The sequence below is a fragment of the Zosterops lateralis genome, assembly GCF_965231275.1.
Source record: "Zosterops lateralis genome assembly, chromosome: 5".
In the NCBI taxonomy this organism is placed as follows: domain Eukaryota; kingdom Metazoa; phylum Chordata; class Aves; order Passeriformes; family Zosteropidae; genus Zosterops; species Zosterops lateralis.
This window is the reverse complement of record NC_139766.1, coordinates 29,207,741-29,234,843: the sequence shown is the minus strand read 5'-3', so window position 1 is coordinate 29,234,843 and position 27,103 is coordinate 29,207,741. Positions and strand designations below refer to the sequence as shown.

Sequence of the window (27,103 nt, the reverse complement as noted above, 5' to 3'; positions counted from 1 at the left end):
AATGGAGCATAGGTAATCAGCAAACCTGATTAAGTTTGTGTTAAATCACTAATCAAACATTCAGAGTTTTTCAGCCTGATCCTAATTATTCATATTTAGGATCAGCTAAAACTAACGCTGGGGAAATGATTTTTATATTTATTATGCACATCAGATGTAATCTATACAACCAAAAAGGTCATTATTTATGACCTTTTTGGTTATATAGATTACATCTGATGAAATTTCAGGTTTAGTGCTGTCCATCTTGGAAATTTTTATAGTGTGGATTGCCCCATAATATATTTTTCTGGCTTTACTTATATTTTGTAATCAATTTCTCTAAATTTTCACATACATATTTCAAATAAATATTCAAATCATAAAAGTATAAACATCTCCAGAACAGGTAGATGTATAACAGTACTTTACTGTCATTAACGTTAAGCATACCAGAGAAAAAAATAAATGAGGGAATTTCTTAACAGTTTAACTTAACTTTTAAACACAGATACATTCCTTAAAACAAACTTCATTTGAGCTATTTCTAAATATTTATGAAGCTATATAATTTTCTCTCAGTATTCTAACACTGTATTACAAACATCCACCTTATTTTCAAGCACTTTATTTTGAACACAAGACCTAGTATGTCTCACCTGTTTCTTAGCACACACTTGATACTTGCATGCAGACACACTCTCTCTTGCTTTCCCTAAAAACCTATAAATATTTTTGAGAACATTGCACATTCTTCTTTCATAAGTCATCATTAATATGAGTCTCAGCTGTCATTTAATTCTCCATCATTGCAAGGATTTAGGCAATATAATTTATTTCTTAGCTGAATGCACTTGAGGACTACTCCATTTAGTAGAAGGTATCTGCGGATCTAAAAGGTAAAACATTTAACTTTTGGCTAGATTTTTGCATCTTTTAGCTATTCAAGCACATATGTTTCTTAATGATTAAAATATGCATAACAATTGTTAACTGAAGCCTAAAGAAACCCTTAAAAATGTCCTCAGCCTGTGGTCTTGTTGTATGGACTAGTAGCCAGCTATTTGCAAGAGGCAACTAAAAATGGGCCAATTGCCAGAGCAGCTGACAGCTAAATTAGCTTTGCAGGGCTCTGCACTACCATTGAAAAATTTTAACCAGAAATTGAAAACGGTTGAAAATCACTGAAATTCAGAGTTGCTAAATTCATGCAGAGGACACACGCCATATGTGAAGGTAGTTCACCAATTCCAGTGTACTGCAATTAGCTGATGAAAGATATGAATTATTTTTCATGTTGAGTTAACAAATGCCCAATTGTAAATTTAAGGTCTCTAAATATCTCTCTCACATTTAAGGGACCTTAATGTCTTTTCTAAAGGGTCATATTATGAATTGTTTTAAGGTCAGGCAGTAGGAGACTTAGGTAAATAAAACTGTCCTGATTTTTCTAGCTATGATCTCCTTATGCTTCATTACATTTAGGAGGAACCAGACACCTTCCAGAAGAATCAGAGTAAGTTATGAGGTTAACAAGACAGTACTGGCAGCTAATGCAAGTAAATACTAGAAAACATGTAGGATGTTCAGCTGCTTTGGATGTTGATTTTCAAAGTTAATTAGAAAGCATGCTTAAAATTCTATAATGTTGCACTTTTGGTCCTAACTTTACCCACCATGGTCCTCTTTCTTTCTTTCTTATCCTTAAGATCATGAATACAATAATCCCATCTCACTGCTTTAGTTACCATCCTCATTCATTTTACCATATAATCTCTGGGGAACACACAACTAGTTGTGCATATTGATGCACAAGTGACAGAGTCTTACTACTGAGAGCTAAGTGAGTCTTATTCTACTGACTTTTGACTTAAAAATTTCAGATTCTTATGCTCAGTGATTCTGACATACAGAAAGTCATCTCTTTACATTCATCCTATGGAAAAGTTTCCTCACACCACAGGGGCACTCAATACACTTAATTTAATTTCCCTCTGTAGGACTGGAAATCTGTTTCATAGTAGGTGTCATTTTAATGCTACCAAAAAGATTTGTCCTTTTATCTTTCAATCAATATCCACCTACGCAGCTGTCCCATTAAACTTTGCCTTGGGAATTCAAATTAGGAAGCTGAAAAGACATTTTCATTTTTAGGTGCCTGTGTTTAATCAGCATCAATGTTAAGTTTAATAGTAATAATGAGAAAACAGACCAGGTTAATTGTAATTGCTAATTCCTATGATAATGGTTTAGGTTTATCTCCGTAAAGGAGATACAATAAATATATAAATAAACAGTTTGCTTAATAACTGAAACTCCTTTGATAATGAAAATATTTACTTTTAAATTTATTCCTTAAAGTAAGGATCCACTGTTACTACAAAAGGGAAAAAAACTATGACATATTACATTCAAAACACTTTTATTTCTCCAGGGAATGACATAACAACTTGATGAAAATTCATTAGAAATACTGAGTAGTGTTTACAAAAAGAAGGAATAGAAGAATTTAAGAAATCTTTCAAATCCAACACAGCCTATCCAATATTATTATTCCTTATCTTTCTTGCTGTATCTTGACACTCAGAGCAATATTTACAGCTGAACACTGCACACTTCAGTGCCTTTTCAGATATAACAGCCATATACAATATCTGTATTCAACTGTAGTTAATTACAAAAGTAATACTGATTGTGCAGTTTACTGCACATCATTTCTCTTAGGCAACGACAGCTCTTCATTCCAGAGTTATCTCTCTTTTGCCTTTATGTCTTCTTAATAACTCTAGCAGCAGTACTTCAATACCCTTGTCTTTAGTTTTTCTTTCTTGTCTTTCCAAGAATGTCAAACTACTCAGCATTAAAAAAAAAATTATTAGTACCTGATGATTTCTGCTGACTTCTCTTATCTATGACCCAATTTCTGTCAGAAGAGGGTTGCAAGAATAGACACTACAAGCCTGGAACATCTTCTGCATGGGGAAAGAGAATTTTTCAACTGGGAAAGGAGAAGAGAGAAATATCTTTGGTGAACTCTATAAAGCTCCAAATAGAAGGGGAATAGAAGAGAGGGAATGGACTACTTCCAATGACTTATATACTAAAGTCACACAGTACATTTATTGTGCAAATTATAGGCTAAAAAAATTCTAAAGGAATAAATTTTGCATACCACATGAAATTTACAATGAAAATTTGTTTCTATAGAATAGTACCCCATAATTAATTCAAAAAAAGGATTAGAAAGAAGTAAGAGTTTATTAATTGATGACTAGAAGCTATAACATTCTTTATGGTTGACCTGGCTCAAAAATCCCTGAATCAACTATCCCATCTGGTTATTTTTTTTTTGCACAATTTTTCCCTATGTTCTTAGAAGTCATTTCTGCACTAATACATGTGAATGTAAACTAATAGTAACTTGAGAAGATGCTAAATTGTATTGCTAAATCAAAATGTGTTTAGATATTAGCTCTTTTTGCATGGTAGAACTGAGTATCTAGCACACAATTAGACTGCCTTACCAGAATTGTGACTGTGAACAATGGTATTTCTCTGCGTAAACTATGTAGTCCTAGGGTCTTCAGAGATGCTAGAACTCTTCAAAAGCAAAACCTTGAATTACAAACTGCACAATGCTTAGCATGTTCATAGTTCCACACGTTACTTCTTTTATATAGTTTATCCAAAAAAATTCCCTTAAAAAAAATCACACAATCTTCTTATGCTCTTAAATAAGTTGTGTCATCTGCCATATTTATTCTACAGCAGTTATATTTCTGTAATGACTTTTTGATAAATTTTCTACTTCATCAGAAAGTCTCTATATTGAAATAATTCTACAACCTTGCCCCACCCCAAAGTATTATGTGTGTAAATTGGACCCAGTTGATTGAAGCACTGATTGTCAAGCTGATGTGTTTTTATATTACATAAAGCTTCCTTCTTAATTGCATATGATAACAAGGTTTTGTTGTTTCTGGGGATGATATAAAAATTGGCCAATTTCAAAGAAAACTGAAAGGTTTTTTTCAGATTGAAAAGACCAGCATATTTTTAGGGATATAAGCTCAAATTAAATTTATACCTAACACTTATTCTGTATTACTTTTTCTCTGGAAAGAATGATATATTTTTTTTCTTTTGAAATTTTTTTAACTTGTTGATTTATGGTGAACAATGAGCTAAAATGGGGCATGAATAAAAGCAAACCTTGGCTTTTGTTTTATTCCTAGGCAATAAAAAGCTAAACCATAATGGGCCTCATAATTCTATTCCATAGAGTGTTCTGTTCATTTCCTAATAAAGCTTCACTAAAGCTATTCCACCAATTCTATAAGGCTGGCAAAAGAAATCCAAAGGGAAGCCAAAATGTTGTATCAGACAAGACTGTAGTTCACACCAGAATGCACCATGAACTGCAGTTTGGAAGGTTCAGACTGGATAAAAAAACAATTTCACATCTGAAAACTGCCCAGAGAGATTATGTGATCTCTGTCCTTGAAGTTTTGAAAAAAATTGCACCAGACAAAACCAAGAAAGACAAGCTCCAGTGTAAGTGATAATCCTGCATTAACAGGAAGACTGCTGTATGTGATCTTCCAAGATCCCTTTCAACCAACACTTTACACCTTTATGACTTCCGTAATTATTTCCTGAAGTCAATTCTCTAATACAAGAGGAAGGGGAGCCAAAGAACAAAACTGAGTAAGACTTATCTTGTCATGATAACACAAAGTGCTCCAAGTAATAGCCTGGAAGACACAGAAGTGTATAATATACAATCATCATATCTTGGAGGTCTTTTCCAACCTTAATGATTTGCTGATATCCAACAATGCCTTTCCAGTGTTCTCTGCTACATGTTCATGAAGAACTGCAGCCCACAAGAAAGGCTCACATTGGAGAAGTTCATGGAGAACTTTCTCCCATAGGAGGAAGCAAGGGTGATGAGTCCTCATCCTGAGGAAGAAAGACAGGCAGAGACAAGTGTGATGAACTGGACACAACTTCCATTCTTCCTTGCACCACTGTGGGAGACCAGGAAGATAAGCCAGGAGCAAAGTGAAGCCTAGGAGGAAGGGAAGGGTGGGGGGAAAGTTGTTTTAAGATTTAGTTTTTATTTCTCATTACCCTTCTCTGATTTGATTGGTAGTATCTTCAATTAATTTCCCTGAGTCTCTCCCCATCCTCATCTTGACCCATGAGCTTTTTGCTACATTTTCTCTCCCCCGACCAGTGAAGAGTGACTGAGTGGCTTTGGTGGGTCCCTGTCAGCCAGGGTCAGCCCACCTCTAGTGCCAATGAAGTTCACCCCATCACCAGCCCTTGGTGAGTACACTGTACGTGTACATATACCTGGTATGTAATCAGTAACTTCATATAGATTTTACTGAATTTAATTTTGCCTTATAAAATTACTTAAACTGAGTATCTGACATCTTCACAAGCCCTTTTTACCCAAGTCCTAATTATATAGCTACAGCCTGGAAAACCAGATCTTTATATAGAAATCATCTAGCAGATGGGATAGAATCACTGTCTAGACCAGAATACAGAAATGCAAAGGAAATTCATATTTTTTCTTCTGAGGTATTAAAAATTCACTTTATAGAGAAACACAACATTGCACTTCAACATCTGGCAAGAAGTGACAAGCTTACTACTACAAAGTAAAAAGAAGGAATCAAATGAAACATGTACATTACTGGAATAGTAATGTCCTGTTTTAAAATTCAATGCATCTTTTAAAGGATAAAATGAATCTGGCATATTTTTTTCTATTTCCCACATTTTCTAACAACATTTTCTGAATAAAAAAATAACGAAGAAGCAATTGAACAGCTTGTAATTACTAGTTACACTGAAAGAATAAAGGAATATTAATTTTCATGAGTAATGGTTAAATTCTGTCAAGATTTCATGTGAAAGATTTCATTTTGAAATTTGTGTGTGACCAAAAACTCATCTCAACAGTATTGAGCCATGAAATGAAACCTTAGAGAATTCATTCTGTAAGTGGCAACGAACAACACCACTGAAGGGATTCTTTCAGACAGCTGCATTAATGTAGCTAGTAAACTTCCTGGTTTAAAGACAGCATCTGCCAACAAAAAGAGATCACTTTCATGCCTGAGTCAGAGAAAACATGTCATCAACAAAATTTTTATTTATTTTTAATATTTTCTGGCTTGGGGTTTTCCTTTTCTCATTCTCAAGTAGTCAATGGGACTGTTTTAGATAACAGATTTGTTTAAATTTTGACAGTTTACAAAAAGCAGAAAACCGTGAAAACATAAATTCAGCTCTACAAAGGAAAGCATAAAGATGATACCAGTAAGATGCAAAATCTATCTAATAAACAAAAAACTTTTCATATGAAATAGCTGTCTCTGTGTACCTTTTTTTTAAAAAATGTAGCATTTAAAGCAATAGTCACTGAGTTTTGACTTGGTAGTTTTCAGGTGGAAACTACACAGATGGAAACTCTACAGGCTCTCTGGGTAACCTGCTTCCATGCTTGTGCACCCTGATAGTAACAAGCATCCTATTGCCTTCAGACTGATTTTCCTGGTTTTCTTGTTCTCTCAAAGGGCACTAACTGAGAAAGTCTGTCTCCTTCCTCTTCATGTCCTCCAATCAGGTATCTATACACATTGAAGAGATCTCCCTGAGAATCTTCTGTAAATTAAACAGTTCCAGCTCCCTCAGCCTTTTTGCACAGGATAATTCCCTAATCATCTTTGTGGCTCTTTGCTGGACTCATTGAATTGAGTCTGCAACATTCCTGTACTGAGAGATCCAGAACTGGAAACAGCATTATAGTCCAATTGCAAGTATTAGATTTGCTTTGCAAAATATGATAATGACTTTGAAACTAAATTAAGAATGGCTATTTATGAAGCATAAAAGGTTTCACAGATAGCAAAATGGATGCCAGGAAAATGAATGTAATGCATGTGTAATGATGGTGTTGTTTTTTGATAGGAAATGCCAAAGATGAAGGTAGATAAGGAAGTTAGAGGAAGGGCAAGCTCTAAGGCAACATAATTTCAGAGAGAGAATAAGAGAGCAGCTATGATCATAAAACTGGGATCCAGCTATTTCTGCAGATTGAGAAATATTTTCTTTTCCTTGTTCTCCTTAAAGGAAGGTCTTTGTGATGGAACTACTAAACTTTAGACACTGTTAATGGTGATTAGAGCTCTCATTCAATGAATAAAGATGATAAGAATCAGGGTTTAAAAAACCCAGAGAGACTAGGAGCTTTTCTTACAGTTTATTAAAACTTTGACAAAAAAATACCTGACCCGCACCCCCCCAAAAAACCCCAAAAAAGCTTAACTTTCTCTGACTCAGTAAGACTGAAAGAATAAAAGTAGGTCTCAAAGTTTTCCATGAAAAGGTGATGTCAGAACAGATGTGATTGAGTTATTTGTTTCAAGAAGTAGTAGTAAACTGTTTAGATTAGGTGGGGGGGGGGGGGGGGGGGGGAATCCAAGGACTGTTGAAGGACAAATCATCTTCATGCATAGTTGGTAAATTTGTGTATGCCTATCTTGTAAGTAAAAAGAAATAAAATTATTTTTAATTGAATTTTTAACTACTATAAGAAAGATTAAAAACAGAAGAAAATTAGTTTTTGCCACTGGAAAGGTAACACTGAAAAGAAAAACAAAAAACAAAAAACAAAACAAAACAAAAAAAAAAACAAAAAAAACCAAACAAACAAACAAAAAAAAAACCAAAAAACAAACAAACAAACAAACAAAAAAAAAACCCACAAAAAAAGAATAGTAACCAGGCATAAGACTAACAAAGGAGATAACAAGATGCACATAGATGAAAAGCAATGCCAGTGTTACTTGGCAGTAAATAGCAACAACAATGAATATTTATTTCAACATATAATAAGTAAACTAAAATACAATACCTGCTTAAATGTTCAATGATATTCACTAGCAGAGCAATTTTATTTAACAGCACACTGTGCCTCATCTTGATTTTTTAATATTTATCACCAGTTTGAAGGATACTCAGCAGAAGAATAATATGTGATTCTGCCACAAACTGAGCCTGGCTGCTTCCATGTATGTAACTCTGTAAAATAAAAATGAAAAACATTCCTCTTTAAGAAATACATTGAAAATGATACAACCAGATATGTAAGAATAAAATCTGTTTTGCAGGAAAATGCAGGCAGCAACAGCTAGAAATTAATAGCACAGTTTATGTATGTAGGTTTAGTAAAAAGGAATGTTAAAATTTAGGCAAAGCACATAATGTTTCAAACACAAAAGCATTAGGCTGGGATCTTTTTCACACTGCTGCTACTGTGGAATAAAGAACATGTTTATTTGCTCAGGTGATACAATTTTTCAGAAGGGAATTGGTAAAATTAAGGGCGTTCCACAGCATGGTTTTTACAAAAGTGAACACTAAAGCCTGCCTTAAACAAATCATTCTACTTTAGTCCTTCTCACATTGAGTGAAGTTCCTTCATACAAAGTCTATTTCGTCTTTCTCCAATAAGGTACAATTGTGTCCATCAAAGTTCTTAATACATAAACCATCTTATTTATATGGAAATGTTGTAGAATAAACGTTAATATTAAAACAGTCTACTGCCTTCTATCCCAAAGAACTATTGTTAATGGGCTCCCTTTGTACATTTATTTTAAAACCTGTAATGCATTAGAGAAAAGCTGTTAGTGTTTATTGTTAACTACCTATGACTGCAATAAAGGAAGCAAAAATCTGAAGGACTGTCAACATGCACATAATGAGGGAGATTGTCCTCCCCTCCTGTATCAATTACAAACACTGAGTACAGCTTCTCATAGAATGCTGTGGGAAATTAAATATATTATTTGTATATATTCTTCTTAGGCATAGATAAAATTTTCACCCGAAGTAATTGGAAAGAAAAATGCTCACTAGTAAGGTAAAGAAAAAGAAAACTTTTTGCCCTCAGTCTGAATGCAGAGTTTTCTTAGTTTGTTTATTTAACTCATATGTGTTGCTTTAATTCAGTTTATTTGGAATAATTCTGGCTTAATACCATCCTTGTCATGATTCAGAACAATTCAGATTTGAAATAACTGGATGCTTCAGCACACAAAAGAATGCCTTCACCCACACTAGTTAAAATCTGATTGATGCTGTATCAGATCATGCAGTTTATATTTACTCAGTAGGTTGTTATCTGTTGTTTTCAAACTTCAACCATATTATGCTCATTCAAATAGCCAATTCAAACATAAGCCTAAGCCATTCAAACTTCATGTACCTAAAGTTTCCATTTCTCTTTTTTTAACAAGATAAAAATCACTGCTCTCATAAGAATATACCGCTAAAGTCTGATATGACAATTAAGCCAAACTGTATTTGATGTTTTTTCGCATGACTTATAAATTTCCCTAAGACTACATATACACCTTCCCATATACATATATATGGTCACATATACATAACAGAAAGGGAGGAAATAAGAATATTTCACATTAATAAACATTAATGGCAAAGGTAAAATGCTTGATGGATTGTGTATTCTGATTCAGTAGTGACCACTGTCTCGTGAATAGTGACCTTCTGTCATTATTTTGACATTACATTGTTTAGTTTTTCTCCTAACAGGAATGAAGAGAGTCACTTCCAAAAATCTTATGCTATTGCTTCTGATGAAAAAAACCTGTTCCATGCTGGGGAGGAATCACATTTTAAGTGCTGGTCTTCATTGTCCCTCATATAACTTTATTTAAAAATACCGCTCGAGCTTGTGTGACTTCTGGTTTCACTTAGGAATAAAAAACTACAAAGAATTTTATTAATGAAATAGGACAGTTTCATAACCAAGTAGCTGTCAAACCTATACAGTAATGATGGTTTTAAAAATGCCAGAAAATATGCCCTCAACTCTGAAAATTTCAAATATAATTTTTCAGTGGCCATTCCTGCTTGAAAAATTGACTAAAAAATTACCTTAAGGATCTTAATTATTTTAAAAATTTTCATTCAAGGATGATCAGAGTTTGCAGGAAACCCAGTTTGCAATACTATCTGTGTAGACTACTTGCAATGCAAAGCTGAAACACCACAAAGAAAATACTAAAAGCTTAAAAAAACCTGATTACATGGTTACTGCTTTTAAAATCATATTCTGATTTTAAAAAGAAGAACCAGAAGAAATTCTGATTTAAAAATCTTTATGGCAAGTTTTTGCACGTTACTGAAGCAGTATAGTAGTTTAATGTCATGCACTAGCACGGTTGGTATCACAGTAACACAAGGATACAGCTGTTGGAAAGACATTCTCAAGAATCTCACTAGAATAATAGAATCCCAGAATGGTCTGTGTGTTGGAAGGGACCTTTAGAGGTCATCTAGTTCAATCTCCCTGCAGTGAGTAGGACCATAAACTAGATTAGTTTGCTTCTATCCAACCTGACTTTGAATGTTTTCAGGGATGGGGCATCTCTCACCTCTCTGGGAAACCGATGCCAGTGTCTCACCATGCTCATGATAAAAAATTTCTTCTTTGTATCTTGTCTAGTATCTTGTATCTTGGCTTGTCTTGTTAGTTCAAAACTATTACCCTTTGCCCTACTGCAACAGGTCTAAAACATCTGTCCCCATATTTCTTATAAGATTCCTTTAAGTATTGAAAATCTGTAATAAGGTCTCCCCAGAGCCTTCTCTTCTGATTCATTATTAATCACTGTGATCAAATCCTAATAAAAACAAAGAATTTAGAGCAGAATACCTTTTCCCTGCCTGTTGGTTAAAATTGGCAAAATACTCATATCAGAATTCACATAGTCTCTCAAAAGATAAAAGTCCTTAGGAAACAAACTCATGGAAACAAAGATATACTCACTATCAATTTAATTAGGTGAAAGATAAGCGTCACAGCTGTCACCTGATACCCAGTATAAAGAAAAAAACATCAACTAGATATAGGGTATTTGCAAATGTGATACCTGAACAATCTAAATAAAAATCAATCAAACAAACAAACAAACCAAACAAAAGCCCCCCCCAAAAAAACCAAAAAACCCCCAACCCCAAACCACACAAAAAACAACAACAACAACAACAACAACAACAAAACCTGACGAAAAAACTAGAATATGAATTTCTGGCTAAATGTCTCATAGGAATCCATGTTATAATTATATTTCTTTAAATGTGAGTTCCTAAAGGCATAGCCTTGCTTACAAGGAAGTGTATGTTTTTTTGATTTAGTTCTGGATATCTTAAAAAGCTAGTAGGAGACAGCTGTTACATTCCCAGAGAGAGGACAGAAATGGATAAAAGCAAAGGGAGTAGCCACCTTGAACATAAAACCCAAGTTTCATCTTTGAGAGGGCAAGAGACTTCATATCAACAGAGAAAGCTGAAGTAATTGAAAAGAATAGTTGAAAGCCACTCTGTTAAAGTATTAAATAAGGCAGATACTGTACAGTATTGATGCCTTGAGAGGTTACCTAGAACAGAGGCTAGACAGTGTTAAAAGAATAAAGAAGGCATTTATTAAAAAGGCCTTCAAACGATACATCTTGGGCACTACAAGAGTCCAGACATGGTTACACCCAAGATGGACGACAGGTTACATATTTTTACACTTTTATAAGTTTTGGTCCATTTACATATTGGGGTCAATTGTCCAGTTACAGCTTCAGGTTATGCATCCCATCCTCCCAGAGTGCTCTCCTCAATTCACTGTTGTTTGTACTTTTTGGGTCTGATGCTGCAAAGCTGTCCTTGGTTCTCAGGCTGGAAAAGGATTGTTTTGTCTAACTACACTGTGATGAGAACTTGCTAGCACTTTATATGAAGTTCAGAGTTATATACTAATGCAGTACAAAATCTGGAAAAATATGAAAGCTAAAACTTAAGGTATCAGTACTGCCTTGAAAAAAAAACAAAAACAAACCAACAAAAAAAGGACAGATCTTCATTTTTACTACCAATTTCTTTGTTCTACTACAAATGTTCTTAGGTAGATTATTCTTAAAAGTTACCTAGCAATAGATCTGTGTGTGATCAATAGAATCCTTAAATCCCTTCCCCAAGACATTGTTTTCCAAGTACTCAAAACAGTAGCATGGCACATCTCATCTATAGCTATGGGTCATCTGGAGCAATGCTTGAAGTACAGAAAGTGACAGACTATTCTAGGGATGAAGATTAACCAAAATAATTTGTATTTGACCATGTATTGTGAATCACCTGAATTTATGACAGTACTTCATCCCACTTCTTATGAGGAATGGATATTAACCACTTCACAAAAAAATTAAAAGGTGTTTTTTTCCTCAGTGAACCTTGAGACTTACTTTCTAAGACAAAAAACACAGCAGAAGTTTTCAAAAGACGGAAGAACAGTATGTAATATAAAAAATTGGGGGGAACAGCTTTTCTTGAAGACAAAATGGTGAGAACTGTAGCATTTGTCTTTGTCCTTCCCTACAAGCATATGACAATACTTTGAGGCCACTTGAAGCATGGATTAGATGTGTATCAATACATATTTATGCAAATGTACCCTTCACACCAGTTCTGTATACTGCAATGGCCACTGACTCATCAAGTTTTGAAATTCATGGCCATCTGTGGCTCATACCTACCTAAAATAGAATGTATTTAAAGAAACATTTTTAAAGGACTATTGGAGAAACAGCTATTTATCAATTCTCAAACTAAAAACAGGAACTGGTCACCTGTGAGGTTTCTTTATTTTCATACTACTTCCTTCTGTATAAAGATTGCTGAATGACCCACATGCAAGGAACACACTCTCATGAAATTTTACTTGAAGCTACAAACCATTAAAACACTGAGAAGTATGGTTTCTGGTTTTGCTATCTTTTCTGCTTTTTGACACTGAATCCACTTAATATTTAGAAACTCTGTGAAGTCTATCCGGCTGCAAATGCTTTAGGTAAATGTTTTAAATAAATTCATTAATAAACTCAGATTTCCTCTTTCACTTTAAAGGCAGCAAGAGGGAGGACCAGCTAAGACAAAGTCTGCAAACACAAAGTCTGTCAGAAGAGAGCAACCATAGGTTGAACAGAAAACTGGACAGCCACACAATTAACACTGCCACGCAACAGACAACAGCAAATGTCATGGTGGTAGGACTAATAGGGGAACCAGAGCCTGAGTAACTCACACTTTGAACAACCAGTCCTTTTCCACCTCCAACATTCTCCCATCTCAGGTCTTATTTCAAAGAAGCTATTTAAATTTTGAACTGGAATAATCATATCCCTAAAACAAGCCCTTTTCTTTGGCAGTGACAAACAATTGTTCAATGCATGCATGTTTTTACAAAACTGTGTTAAATGTTTATCTACTATTCATAAACTCATTAAATATTTAGTGTAATTGAACTGCAGATGGTACACACACACACACACATATATATATAAAATCCCACACCAGAATACTCAAGGATAACAGCAATATAATATCCTTTAAAATTTCCCTAAATGCAGCATATGTGTACATTTCCCTTCAAGAGTGATAGTTATCATGGTTCAGTAATATACTTAAGTATTATCTGTGCTCTTTTATTCCTTTCTGTTAATACAATATAAATAAATCAGAAGCAAAGTAAGGAGAAATAAGGCCTCTGCAAGTCATGTGCTAATTCTTAAGGCAAGAAGACATTTTGGACTACTCAAAATTAAAACATGATTTCAGGTGCTTTCTTAAAACAATCATCACATTTTTTCTATTAGTATTTCAATCATCACATTATTTTCTATTAGTATGTGCAGGAAGGATGCTAGGGTAAAGGGAACTGATTAAACTGAGCTGGGTTTAGTAATAGCCTGAAATACAAAGCTTCTTCGTGAAGTATAATTTTGGATGACAGAAATAAATCACCCTAAGTTTACAAGATATGACACACATCTAATTAAAAAGTGTATTGAAAACTGATCAAAAGCAGAAAATTGTGCAAATAACTATTCTTGAAAAAGATGAGCTGAATTTGGACTGTATATTGAAGAAATCCCTAGATGGAGACTGTGTCCTGAAAGGAGACAACAGACCAAGTTCAAGCTAATATATATGTAGAAGGCAATGAAGCAACAGAATAGTTAACTGCCCCAAAGAGAGAGTTATGAATTCCACACCATTAGGATAAGCACCATTAATCAGTCTTCTTTTACTACATTAACATTCAGGGTGAAATTCATCAGAGAAAGGAACATTACAGAAGGCCATGGATTGCTTAATGATGACTGAGCCTTCAGAATGGGAATATTTTAATTAAAAACCACCAATTTTGCCAAGAACATGCATTAGATATAAGCAGTTGTTATCTTAATTTAGAGGGAAAAGAACTATGCAGCATTCTCTACGAATTCAGATTTTGCATATGTTCCAAGTCCAGGAATGGCAGGACTTTCAGCCATATTTAAATCTTTAATAAATAAAAGTTCAAAAACACTGTGTCACAATACCATTTCAAGACCTTTTCCTTTTAAATATGTATGCAGAAAAAGCTTAAAAATTTTAAGGAGGACAAATGATTCATTCAGTAAAGCAAATTCTTTGAAACCAAACATCAAGGTATATAAATAAATGTTTTATAACATGATTTCATGATCATACCTGCATTTTTCCAGATAGGTTTTCTTCTAAGCAAACCACGTAACACTTCAAAAGCAGCTTAAACTACCTAGCAAGATTAATAATAAAATCTTACACAGCTCAAAAGCCCAAGATTTCTGACTCTGTTACTGAAGCTACCTATTTATATATTATGTTTTCTAAAACCAGCAGAGCAGTTTCACACAGCTTCACTTGATGCATGCACTCCAAATATGCTTCTTTAATTCCTACACAGTAGTATTTGTTCAGTTCATACAGACAAACCAGAACTTAAACTTACAAACCCAATAGGGGACTTCCTATGAAGTTACTGGCACACCAGGTCTGTGAAAATCTCAGAATAGAAGCCTCATCCAATTCCCTGCTTTCTTTCCACCACAGAAGATACTATTATCTGCTGGGGATAGCACATGTTCAGTGACCTATTTCCCCTGTAGCAGCCAACCCTTGAAAGCTCTTCTTGTGACCTATGATGTGAAAAACCTTGAGATGATACTGGTTTGGGCTTAAGGCATCCACATGTGTGAGAATGGCTACCAACTGGGAACATCTGTTAGCATATGGATGCAATTTGCCAAATTAATAATAAACCTTTTTTGGGACAGAGGGATGTAATATGGGTATGAGTTTATTTTAGACAATTTAAACAATGCTGAATCTCAGGAAACAAATATATGAACCCCATCTCAAAAACTCAAGAAAGACAAGAAGTGTTGAAGCTAGTTAATTTACTGAGAGAAACGTCTGACTAGTCTAATTACATATTAATATTCAAGAGTTAGGAAAATGTCCAAGTATTTAATAGAGCAATTGCTTTTATTGTAGATAACCAGATATAAAAGAGGCATCTTGCAAATGATGCTTAATGGCTTCAAAAATTAATGTAGTATTAAACACAAAAAAAATCTAAACTGACTTACTGCTAACAGAAACTCTAAATAAAAGAAATTGCTTTTCTAGCAAAATGAAGACCACATATGACAGTAAGAAATGTACAGTCAGCTATTTGAGACAATACTTTTCCTAGCAATCCTCATTTTATTTAACAAAAAACAGAATCAAACTTTAATTTAACACTAACCCACCTGAAATAAACATTTTCTTTTGAACAGTTACTACCTTTATGAACATTTCTAACTCAAATATAAGCCAACAGTTCACCAGCCTGGTGAAAATTTCATATATTATAATCTTAGTAAGCAATCCCTCTAAGCAACATCTCTGTGTGAAATGCCATCTAGCCCAGTTATAGGCCAGCAAGACCAGGACTAACAAAACAGCCGAAGTGCACAGACTAGCACATACAAAATGGTGAGGAATAGACCGAATTATCAGATCCCATATTTCTGTACTTCTGGTAATTTTATTCAGTTTACTGAAGCACCTTACTCTAAAAATTAGTAGGATATCTAGAAAATCAAAACTGGACCCTAAATAAAACTCCATGTTATTTTTTCATCATCCTTGGTGTAACCGTTAGTGCAAGTGTTCAGACTCACTTAATAAACATGACCATAAATCATATCAGACACTTCTGACAGGCGGGTTTACTAGCTATGGATGAAAATAACCCTTTTTAAGAAATATTTAATGTTGGTGGTTTTTTAAGAATCTACGTAATACAGATACATACAACAATCTCACATAGACTCATTGATTACCTTGTATTCATATTGTATTCAATAACTATGAGTTAGATTTTCCAGGCCTGAACTCGTTCCTGTGTTCACCACTGATCAAACCAAAAACTGAGTCAGAAGACAGCAACCAGTTTTCAAAGGACTGGCTGGCTGAAACAGCCTGTGCTGGCTGCCTTCCATGAAGTCCATCTGGCACCAAGCACAGAATATGATCTGAGTTTCCAGCCCTAGAACAAAAGTGCAAAAATGTTGCCTTGCTTTTGAAGACTAGCAGGCTGTATAGGGTAGTTGGTATAATTCAAAATAGCATACAAACATAGCATACAACCTGGTTTATGCTGCTGCTTTGGTTGTTCCTAGACAGCTTTTATAGCTATACTGCATTATTTAGGGTTTCTAGAAGTACTATCAAAGGAGTCTACTAGTAGAAATTATCTCACAAATCTAGAAATTGTAAACAGTCTGCTCAGATATACAGAGGCTGTGATATAACCTGCTGAATAAGAATTCATTCTGAGGGACTTCTTCCATATTTATTAATCACAAAATTATAAGAGAACAAAAGATGCAGCAAGCCTTCAAATAATCATACTTCGTAGATTTCAGAAAAAAACCAGAACTTAAACCTCTCATTAGGGATAAAACAGTGCTACTCTTTCAGCCTTATGTCATGTTACATAATGGATGGAACAAATTTCTTCTTCTAAAAGTGCAATATGACACACAGTACCCAGGTCAGAGACTTCGACAGAGATGGAGATTTCCAGAATCTCTTAAACAGCATGTTGGTAGTTTCGGGAACTTTGAGTGACACAGCTTAGCCTACTTGCTTAAGGAAATAAAATTTTTTGCAATTGCGATGGTTTGCCTAACAGTTTGACTACTTTTAATCAACTTAAGAAAAATGGCAAAAATATCTCAGGGAACAGTGATGGTCCTGCTCATTTCATTAAAGCTGGACAACCAAAACAGTGTTTCTACTGAAAGAAAAGCTGTGATTAAAGTTCAGCTGTTAATAGTTGTTCTGGAGTATGGACTGCTTGCATAACACATGGAAGCCAAACCATGATACTTTTAATTAGGAAACAAAAGAAATTGAGATGTTTTTCATGAACAGCATTTCTCTAAAAACATAAACATTGGTAATAATTATTTTCTGAACTCACAAGTATCTCTTTAATTTTGCTCTCTGATGCTGAGCACAATATGGGATAAATCTCATTAGTTTAGAGAAAAAAAAAGTTAAAAGCAAAGTATGCACCTGGATTCTGCCATATATCTATTCCACAGTGTGGAAGTGTGATGATCTTCACAAAATTAGCATTCTGATAAAGAATGGTCATGGGAAAACAGGAAAGAGAGTTACAGTATAGTAGAACAGAAGGCTTCCTTACAAACTATAGAGATGGAAGAGCTGAAAGAGACATTCAGCTAAGCTCACATTGTTAGTGTTATTTAAATTATAGTTTAGAATCTAAGACTAGTGAAAAAAATATTTGTATCGTTAAGTTTCTATTGTCCTGGGTATGTAGTAATATTTTCTTTTTGACAAAGAAATTACAGCCATGTTACATAAAGCCTTCAGCATAATCCTATATACCTTTTCATATTTATGACTCAAAAGGTGTTTTTAATTTCCTAGTCAGGAACTGCAATATTTTCTCTGGAAATTTCGAAGTGTTATTTTGATTGGATTTCAAGCTGTGAGGCATAGAAAGCAGCTTCACTTAAATACCGAAGTGCTGCAAGCAGAAATGAAGACAGACAGATTACTATGACACTGGTTTGAAAATAAGCTGAAATCAAAGCGCTGTGAAAAACACAAAGGAAAAGAAGTTTACTTTGTAGCAGAAGCAAGAGCAGGTGTAAATGCCAAATTACTTCAAAGCTACGATCTAATTAACAATGGAGAAGTTGGGAGACAGTGAATGAGTCTGTTGTTCTGATAAAGAGCAAAACATTTGCATTGACATCAGATGATAAGGAAGTAACATTATGACCCTTAGAAACCACAGATGATTGTCAGGGTCAGCAAAATGTTACTAAAAAAGTGCTGCATACAGCTACAGAGATATCAAAGTTTGGCCATAAATCAGGTGGGACTGAAATCCAGCAACTGGAATCCTATCAATGCACGCCATACATTCAGATTCCAGTTGTGTCTTGTCACCAATTAATAAAATTTCTAATAAATATGGGAGCACGACATCCAACATTAATGCAGTGGAATGCTGAAAAGCTGGGTGTATGATACGGAGGGCAAAGAGTTAAAATCACTGGAGTAAATGGAGCAAGAGGTGTTATCTGCCAAACTGCTGAGGTTAATTTGTGGCTCCTGGGCAAGAAGTATGAGTCTTCTCATAATAACCTTAAAAGAAATCCAGTGACTGAAGTGCACCCATTGCATGTGGCGCCTGCACTCCCTAATTCAAGAATTGCTGGTGTATCACAGTGTTGCATTTTTGCTGCAGCACAAAATGAATGAACGAAGTTCATTACAGTTGCTTTGGTGCCACTAACAGCTTCAATACCAAATAGAAGAAACCTAACAGCCACAATACAAGCACCTGGGGTGGTTTCACATTCTCCTAATTCTAATGCCAATGCTGCGGAATGTGACAAGGCTGAGTTGGCACTTATCTGCAAAGGAGGACAATACATCTTTAACAGGCTCCTGCACAGTTATAAACATTTGCCCATGATTGCACAAGCTGTGCTGGCCCAACTTTAACAAGCTATCTCACTCCTTCCAGACATGAAACTAAACAAGGAAGACCCTCCTGAAAAGATGGGAGACACACCACCAGCAGTGCAGCAAGCATTTAATGAAATAAAAATTATAATTCCACCTTGAGAGATATAAGTTCAGGCAATTAAACAAACACTGAAGGACAATCTATCGGGACAAATCCCTCAGAGACTTGTGTTGTTTTCCTATTCCAGGAATAAAGCCAGAACATCCTCACTGCAGAACAAAGGAACCAGTTGCAAGTGGGGGAACTGCCATTCCCTCAATTTACATGAGAAAGCTCACAGAAAACAGCCAAGATGATGCAATAACCACTTTTATTTAACCTTTTTAACTTTCTGGTTACTTTTGCAGTAGCCACAAGAAACTTCATCATAATCGATGGATTGTTCCTTCCTTTAATCATCGGTCTATAGTAGGCCAAATTGTCATTTTTTCCTTTTATAGGAACCTGTTAAGACATGAAATTGAGCTGTGATGAATGGACAAAACTTTCAGTTCCCACCAAACTGCCTGTATTTTCAGTTTATTAGTGTTGTTATGGGTAATGTCTGTATAAAATAATTTGTGCTGGGAATTAAGAAATATAGAAATAGGAAATCAAGAAAGCAGCTATGGGAAAAAACCGATCTATATCTGTAAGGGGACAGGCAGCTCCGAGGAGGAACTATGGAATTTTATCGTGGCTTTCTGAGTTCACTGTTACGCGAAATAAGTTGGTTTTTTTTTTATTTTTCAAATCCGGCTGTCTCATTTATTACAATGTGATTGTGATTTGTGTTTTCATCACAAGCATCTTGTTGGAAGACAAAAAATGTTAGTAGGACTGCACATTTTATGTATTATTAGTTTGATTTTTGCTAACTTTGTCTTTTTACTGAAAAAATGGTGTGAGGAAAAGTTTTTACACTTATGGATGTATAATTTTGTCTCAACTGTTAAGAATGGGCGGAGATAATATTTTTCTCCTTAAAATGCCTTTATTAATCAGCTCTTACAATGGTGGCTCAAGGGGTTTTGGCAGCCCGGTTCACCCTTGAGGAGGAGGGTCCTGGTCAGCTCTGCAGCAGGAAGTTCAGCAGGGCTGGAGAACTCTTCTCTCGCTGAGAGTGTCCCCGGAGTTCTGAATTCTGTTTGTTTGCCTTGGGGTCTCACTCCTGGTTTGGTACTTTTAAGTTACAGTGAGTTACAAAAACTGGACTAACCAGTTCCACTGATGCTCTAGGGTATACACAGCCCAGTATTGGTTCTTGTGTGTTTAAATCTTACTTAGGTTTATTTTTATAAGGGCTTTTTGGTGTTAAAAAGGGTCCCAAGATGCACCTGGGATTTCTAATCTGCATGTACGGGGTCGCCCCGGGGGCGCAGGGGCTGCAGAGGCTCTAACAGTCTCATGGCAATTTCGCCGGGGCGGGTGTCCCGTCAGCAGAGACATGCTGCCGCGGCAGCGCCGGTGGTTCGGCGGCCGCTCGGGAGTGGCGGGGGTTTTCCGCGCCTGGGCTCGGGCCGGGGTAGGACGGATCTGTTTTGTCGGCAGAGCTGCGGCGGCCGCGGCCACCCAGGACGGGAGCCGCGCCGGGGCAGGGTGGCTCAGCAGCCCCGTTGGTCTGTTGCGGCGGCTGGCTGCCTGGCGGCCGCCCAGGAGTGCTTCGGCCGCTCGCGCCGGGAACCTTGCAGCCCGAGGCTGCCGGGGACACAGCTCTCTTTACGGGAGCCCAGGGACGTGCCGTCCCATCGGCGCGGCTGCGGGACGAGGCTGTGGTGGGAATGGAGCACGGCGGGCCAGGTGCGGAGGAGGCGCGGGGCCATGCAGCCAGGCTTCTTTGAAGGGAGCGGGCAAGCCCGCTCCCGGGCTCTGTGCAGGTTTTTTTTTAAGGTGGTCCGGGGTCTGGGGGGGGTGCAGGCTCTCTCTCTCAAGGCAGCAGGCAGTCCACTCTAGGGTCAGAGGGAGGGGGCCTGCGGGCGGCTTCCAAGCGACCAGGCAGCCCCCCCTTCACTGCCCCTCCCCCCCCCCGGGGGGGGAACACCACAGAGGTGGCTTTTTACTGTTACATTGTAATTTAAGATTATTACGTTTAAAATATTAATACACTTATTCTATGACAATCAAGGGTTTCAATTCTCCAAATTTCATTTTTTTCATCAACCATATTTAGCCTGGGAGCTGGTACAAGAATTCGTATTTGGAATCAAGGAAAATGTACTAAGCTTCCCAGTTCTATCTTGGAAATGTTTAGATTTATTATGCTTTGACTAAATTTTTCAGAGATATTAACAAGTGAACGAAATAATCTTAACAAAACAAAAGAAAATGTTACATACAAAATGGTTGAGTACCCCTTCCTAGACCAGGAAGGGGAACAGCCATGTATCACAAATGGGACATGGTTAAAATACAGGAAAGTCTTTCACCAACTCTCAAGCAACTTTAACCTGTTGTGGTGCGCATTTTGGGTTTTCTAAGTTTTGTATAATTTTGTATGTAAGTTTCTGTAAAAGGTTCATTCCTACCCCCACATCCCCGCTTTCCCAAATGCCTGTTGTTAAGTCACATAATAGGTTTCCCCCTCTCCATTGTATGTCTTTTCAACAGCCTTTGCTTCCCTCACTGTATCTGCTTGATAGCCCTGCCCTAGCCCATTGTATAGCTTTGTATCTTATCTTGGACACTCCGGGTTATTTGATGGCCCTGGCCCAGCCAGGTGGCTCAGCCAAAGCCTCAGGTATCTCCACACCCCTTTTACCCCTAAACAGCAATGTCAAACTCCCTGTACCTAAGTCACTCCCCTCATTTCTATAAGTAACACCCCTGTTCATAAGAGCAGGAGAGACTCAGAATCAGGACTCACACCCACTCACGCTTTGAGCACCTGGGCCTTTGCCCTGAATAAACACCGTCCTAAGTAACACCAAGTGTGAGCCCCTCCTTCTTCCAAGGAAAGTCAGGTCTCTGTCTGAAATCTGGATCCAAAGGATTAACTCGTTTATCTGGTATCTGAAGAGCAGAGCTAGCCAGAGAGACAAGCTCGGAAGGACCATAATAAACATTTTTAGAACCAAATGGATTTATCAATCATTAGATGTTCCAAAATATATCAGAGCTGTATTTCCACTTGAACATATTTGATGTACTATTGGGTTTACTACCATGTGTACCAAAGGGGTATTTTAACTTGACCTTATTTCTTTTATTTATGCTAATCAATATGGCAACTACAGTACATTCTGCACCACACATGCTTCTGAGTTGTGGGTGCAACTTACCGTGGCAGCAATTGTAAAGGATGTGATCAGGGCAATTTGCTCACTGAAATTAAAAAAAAAAATAAAAAAAAAAAAAAAAAAAAAAAGGAAAAGCAAGCTGGGATGCTAGGGATAACTGGGGTAATACAACTAAACTTTGAAAGGTTAGTAATTTCATTTATGACCCCATGAATAATAAAGCCACAGTTTCTGTTTTGTGTCAGGATTAAATTACATGGAGCTGTAATCTAGGTCCTGGAGAATACAGAACAGGCCCAATGTAAAGATGTGTTTGCATGAAAACCTTTTATACATGAACTTTTTTGTATTTTGTATGAGAACTTTGTAAGTATAAGCAGTCTTAATGAAGGTACACTATTACCAGTAATGTATTGAATTACAAAATCCCTAACTAGTAGGGCTCCATGTCAATCTTCCCCTTTGGATCATTTCAAACCAAAGATCACCTTAAAGGAGCTAACCCCAATTCCTGGCCTCTCTTTTCTTTCTTTCTAATCTCTCTACCTCTCATTTTACTGGTAAATAAAATCCCTACCATTGACTTTGGCATATGGTATCATTTGCACCTTAATTCTGATAGAGGCATCTCTCAATAACTGGATGCTAACAGCTTGTTATCTTCTTCCCAGAACATCTCGTTTGCTCTTTGTTTTTGTTAATTAACACTTAAGATCACAAAGCCGTAGTTATTTGGAGAAAATAACCAAGGAAAAATAAAGGCTTAGCATGATTGTAAAAAAATTCAAAATAGAACTGAATACCTAAAAAAAGGGTCAAAACCAAATTCCTAATAAGTTTTGCTGCACTTGATTTTAAAATTTCTATCAGTATCCTAGAATAAGCCCATATTAATTGGAATTGTACAGCTGAGTTATTATAAAAAAAAAAAGTTCAGTGCTGCCCAGAGCAATTTTTTGCATGGTATATTAGTTCTAGTTAGCAAATTGGAAGAAGTACTGCTGACATGACACAGCAACTGAGTAAAATGAAGCCTTTAGTAGGACAAATTGAGAATATAGGAATCACTCCATGTTTAGAATATAAAGTTTGAGAGCAAGCACACCTGACAAATAGGAATTTATTTCACATTAACAAACTCTTTCAATCCATGATTTATGAAGGCAGTTATAAGAGTCACTTATTTAAAGTCATTGCTTAATGCACTGGCAGATGCTTCCTAATTATTAGAATAAAGAGTGAGAACTTTTTTTTTCTAAGAATGTGCATGCCATTAAGCATCTAGTATTTCAGCAACTATCACATTTGTCATGATGTCTTTTTATAAAGTTTTGTTTATGATGTCAGGTAATCACTGAATGTAACATAAACACCAGTAACTAAAAATTTTATGTTATGACACAAAACCTCAGACCTACTTGCTGTTTTGTCCTTAGCAAGTATTCCAGGCTGAAATGAATACAAATCAAATACTGCTGTCAGCAAGACAAGTTGTATTTCAAGTTTCTTCTATCCGTTATCATCAAGAAAAACACCCAAATAGTCAAGCACTGGAAAGTTCCAAGATTGCAAAAAGCAACACAAGTTTCATAGACATTCAGAATTACCATTACATTCAAGCTTATACTGAAATTTTTTTAAATGCAAGCTTTACTAAAGAAGCAACATTAATACACTAATACTTAGAAGAGGAGAAAAAAATGTAATTGAACGGTGAATGTCCACATATTTGGGAGAAGGAAAACTAGGCATTATTTGATGTGAAATAAAAAAATCTCTTAGGATATTTTAAGGGCTTGTTCATGTGAGACTTTGATACTTGAACTACAGTTCGCAAAGAGGTTAAGAATATTACAAGTACTTCATTGTGAAGTTACAGTGTACTTCCAGCTCAGAAAGAAGAAAATAAGCTTTAGCCATATTCTACAAATATCAGAGTTATTTAATGTTCAATTTTTGTGCCTTGATTCATAACAGAACAAAGTTGTACTTTTCAACACAATAAATGTTGTGAAATAAATAAACAGGGGACTGTGAAGAAGTAAGTTTTCAGGCCTAAAACAAAGATTATATAATGAATTTCATTAACAAAGACTGAAATGCAAAGCAGAAGTTTGAGACGAAAACCAATACCTCATGATCAATGATTCTCTTTCTCTGCAGTAAGAGAAGTTGTTACATGGCTTTAGTAAATCATGGCTTGCAAGTAAGTACTACTAATCTGGCAAAGTTGTTGAAAACCAAAAAATGTAAGATGGTTCATTTATAAGAACAGCATATTAACTAACCAGAAAAAGGCAAAATAGTGATGTCAAAAATAATTTAAAAAAAGTTTCAACACACACCTCTTTAGTTTATACAAAGTATGAAGCTCCAGTTAAAACAGCTCAAGGTGACTTTGACCTAAGCAGATTCCCAGTCTCATATATTTGTAGAAGAGCAAAGAAGTTTCTTTGTACCTGAAATAATCTGGATGAAATAAAGATTCAAAAGAAGTCAATAAGCACTTTGCTATTGATTTCAATGAGCCAATATTTCATTCTGATGGTTTATTGCTGATAGAATTTCAGAACATTAATATTTAGAAAGATATATAATATTGAGTAAGCCACTTAATTGCATAGAACAAGCTATAAAGTAAAACCATTTACTCTCTATTAAAGAATTTCAATATAACATTTATTTCTACATAACATTTAGCTGCAGAAGGCTAAACTGGCTGTCACAAGAAAAATCAAGCTTTCAATATAGAAAAATAGGTTCTGCAAATAACCTTGGGCAAGAGATTCAGCAGGTAAGAATGTGTCAGCCACATTTCTGTGGTTAGAAATGCCTCTCTCACAAGTTCCTTCTAAATTGACCTGGAGATTAATTATTTATTGAACCAAAATATAGCTTACACTGAGTAACTGCACAAGAAAAAACATGTAAGAAAAGTCTAATGATAATGATATCCTGCTTATGTTCCACATTCAATCTGGTATCACACAGCAGTTGAAGTTTCTCTGAGGTGAGGTTTTCTTCTCTGTTTGTATGAGAATTCTATGAGAATTCCTTTTTTTTATTCTAACATGAGTGAATATAACTTGCTTACTCCAAAAGACAACTAACAGATGGAGCTCTGACGTTTATGGCAGTGTCTACCTCAGCAAGGAACAGTGATGGCTAGAAGCTTCTCTATGTAACGTATGTGCTCACCCTTCTCAAAGATTATGAAGGGAAGGTCTGATCACACATCAGGAAGAAAAGTGTCACAAGTCCTCTAAGTACTACTGCTATCTCTCAGCTCCTGCTAGGAAGAGGCAAGTTTTTGCCAATTCCATCTAAGCATCTTTTACATGTCCTAAAACTCTTTCAACTGGTATGGAATGTTGCATCTGCCTTAATAAAGTACTCCAAAATATAAGCTATTTTCAGCACTAGAAAGTACATCTTTATGTCTTTCCTTAAACTGTTTAAGAGCCCCTATTAGTGAACATCTTTTCTGCCTTTAAGTATCTGTCTCCAGTGATCTATATTCCCTCAAAAGTCAATCTGAACAGCTGGCATGCATTATAACTGCATGTATTAACACAACTGTGTATTGCTCTGTACCAGTTCACATCTCTTCTTCCCTTCCTCTTTACACCTTGCTAACTCCAAAGAACATGAATTAGTATATACAACACATAAATGATTTAGGATGTCCTTTGAAATAGGTAAACTGGCTAACAAAAAGCTAAGAGCAGCTTCAAATATGGATGTCAACTGCCTAGTTATCTTAAAGACACAGTAACTTTATTTTTAAAAGTTAGTCTATGATATCATATGTAAAACATTACCAGTAAGCCTGTGCTGCTATCAGAGAACTTTGAATAAAATTTCTTTTGTTCCCTATGTACCTGGAACTTTAAAGACAGTCTTTCACATACACATTGGAAAAAAAAAAAATGAAACAACTACCTTCTATAGCAGAAAAGCTTAACTGAACCACAACTATCTGAATTACTCTGGTAGATGACAGTTTTCAGAAGCTCCTCAAAGAATACTGTTCTTTAGCATTATATGAACTAAATAATTGAAAGAAAAGTTGGATAATAAATGAAATATTTTTCATCTCATCTTGTGTCTGTGTTTTCATTTCTTTCACTTGTCTTTACTTTCTTTTTACATTTTGGAACCTTCTAGAACTACAAAATCTACTAAGATTCAACCTATTAAGGTATGATGAGAAATATGAAAATATGTATGTGAAAATAATACCAGTTTAGGTATACGATTTTAGCTTTATACATTTTTATCTTTTTTAGTGCAATTAATTACTCCATCAGGAACAGCAAAATTGAGAAAGAATGCACTTAACAACTGCTTGGACCATTTTTGCTTTCCTGAAGGCAGCAAGATTGGCCGGAGAAGAGATAAAGTAACTAAGAACAGCAAAGCAAAAATAACCCCAAATTTAGCCTCATACTCTAAGATGAATACTATAGCCCAACCTTTCATGTAGTGTAAAATATGTATTATCAACCATGTACCTTGCTAAAACCAGTAATACTCTGACAGAAGTTTCCAACTTGCAGAGTTCTTTGCCCAACATCCAAAGTTGATCTAAAGGCCATTGTACAATATAATTTGGAATCTTCCTGTTAAAACAACATGTTTGTTATCAGCCTCTTGAGTGATGCTAACAGGGAAAACAGGCAACTTTGTCAGACGTGGGACACTGTTAACACATCAAAAATAGAACTATCTTCATTAATAAAATCTGAACCATCACAAAATATGGTCAATTTTGTGTGATACTAACAAGGTCTACCTTTCAGCAGTCACAATTCTGCCTCCACTGAATTCAGCAGGCACTTAGCATATTTGCTGATTTTTTTATTTTCTAAGAATGACTTACTGG

The 27,103-nt window shown here is 35.7% G+C and overlaps 1 protein-coding gene across 3 annotated transcripts in view; it reads right to left on the bottom strand.

Moving 5' to 3' along the window:
• The window catches only part of TUSC3 (tumor suppressor candidate 3), a 105,205-nt gene that overhangs the window by 14,619 nt on the left and 63,483 nt on the right, over positions 1–27,103 (bottom strand). For all 3 annotated transcript variants that reach the window (XM_083861250.1, XM_083861249.1, XM_083861251.1), the window contains one exon: positions 8,016–8,079. In XM_083861250.1, the coding sequence (XP_083717376.1) occupies positions 8,016–8,079 (64 nt within the window). The remainder of the gene's footprint in view (positions 1–8,015; positions 8,080–27,103) is intronic.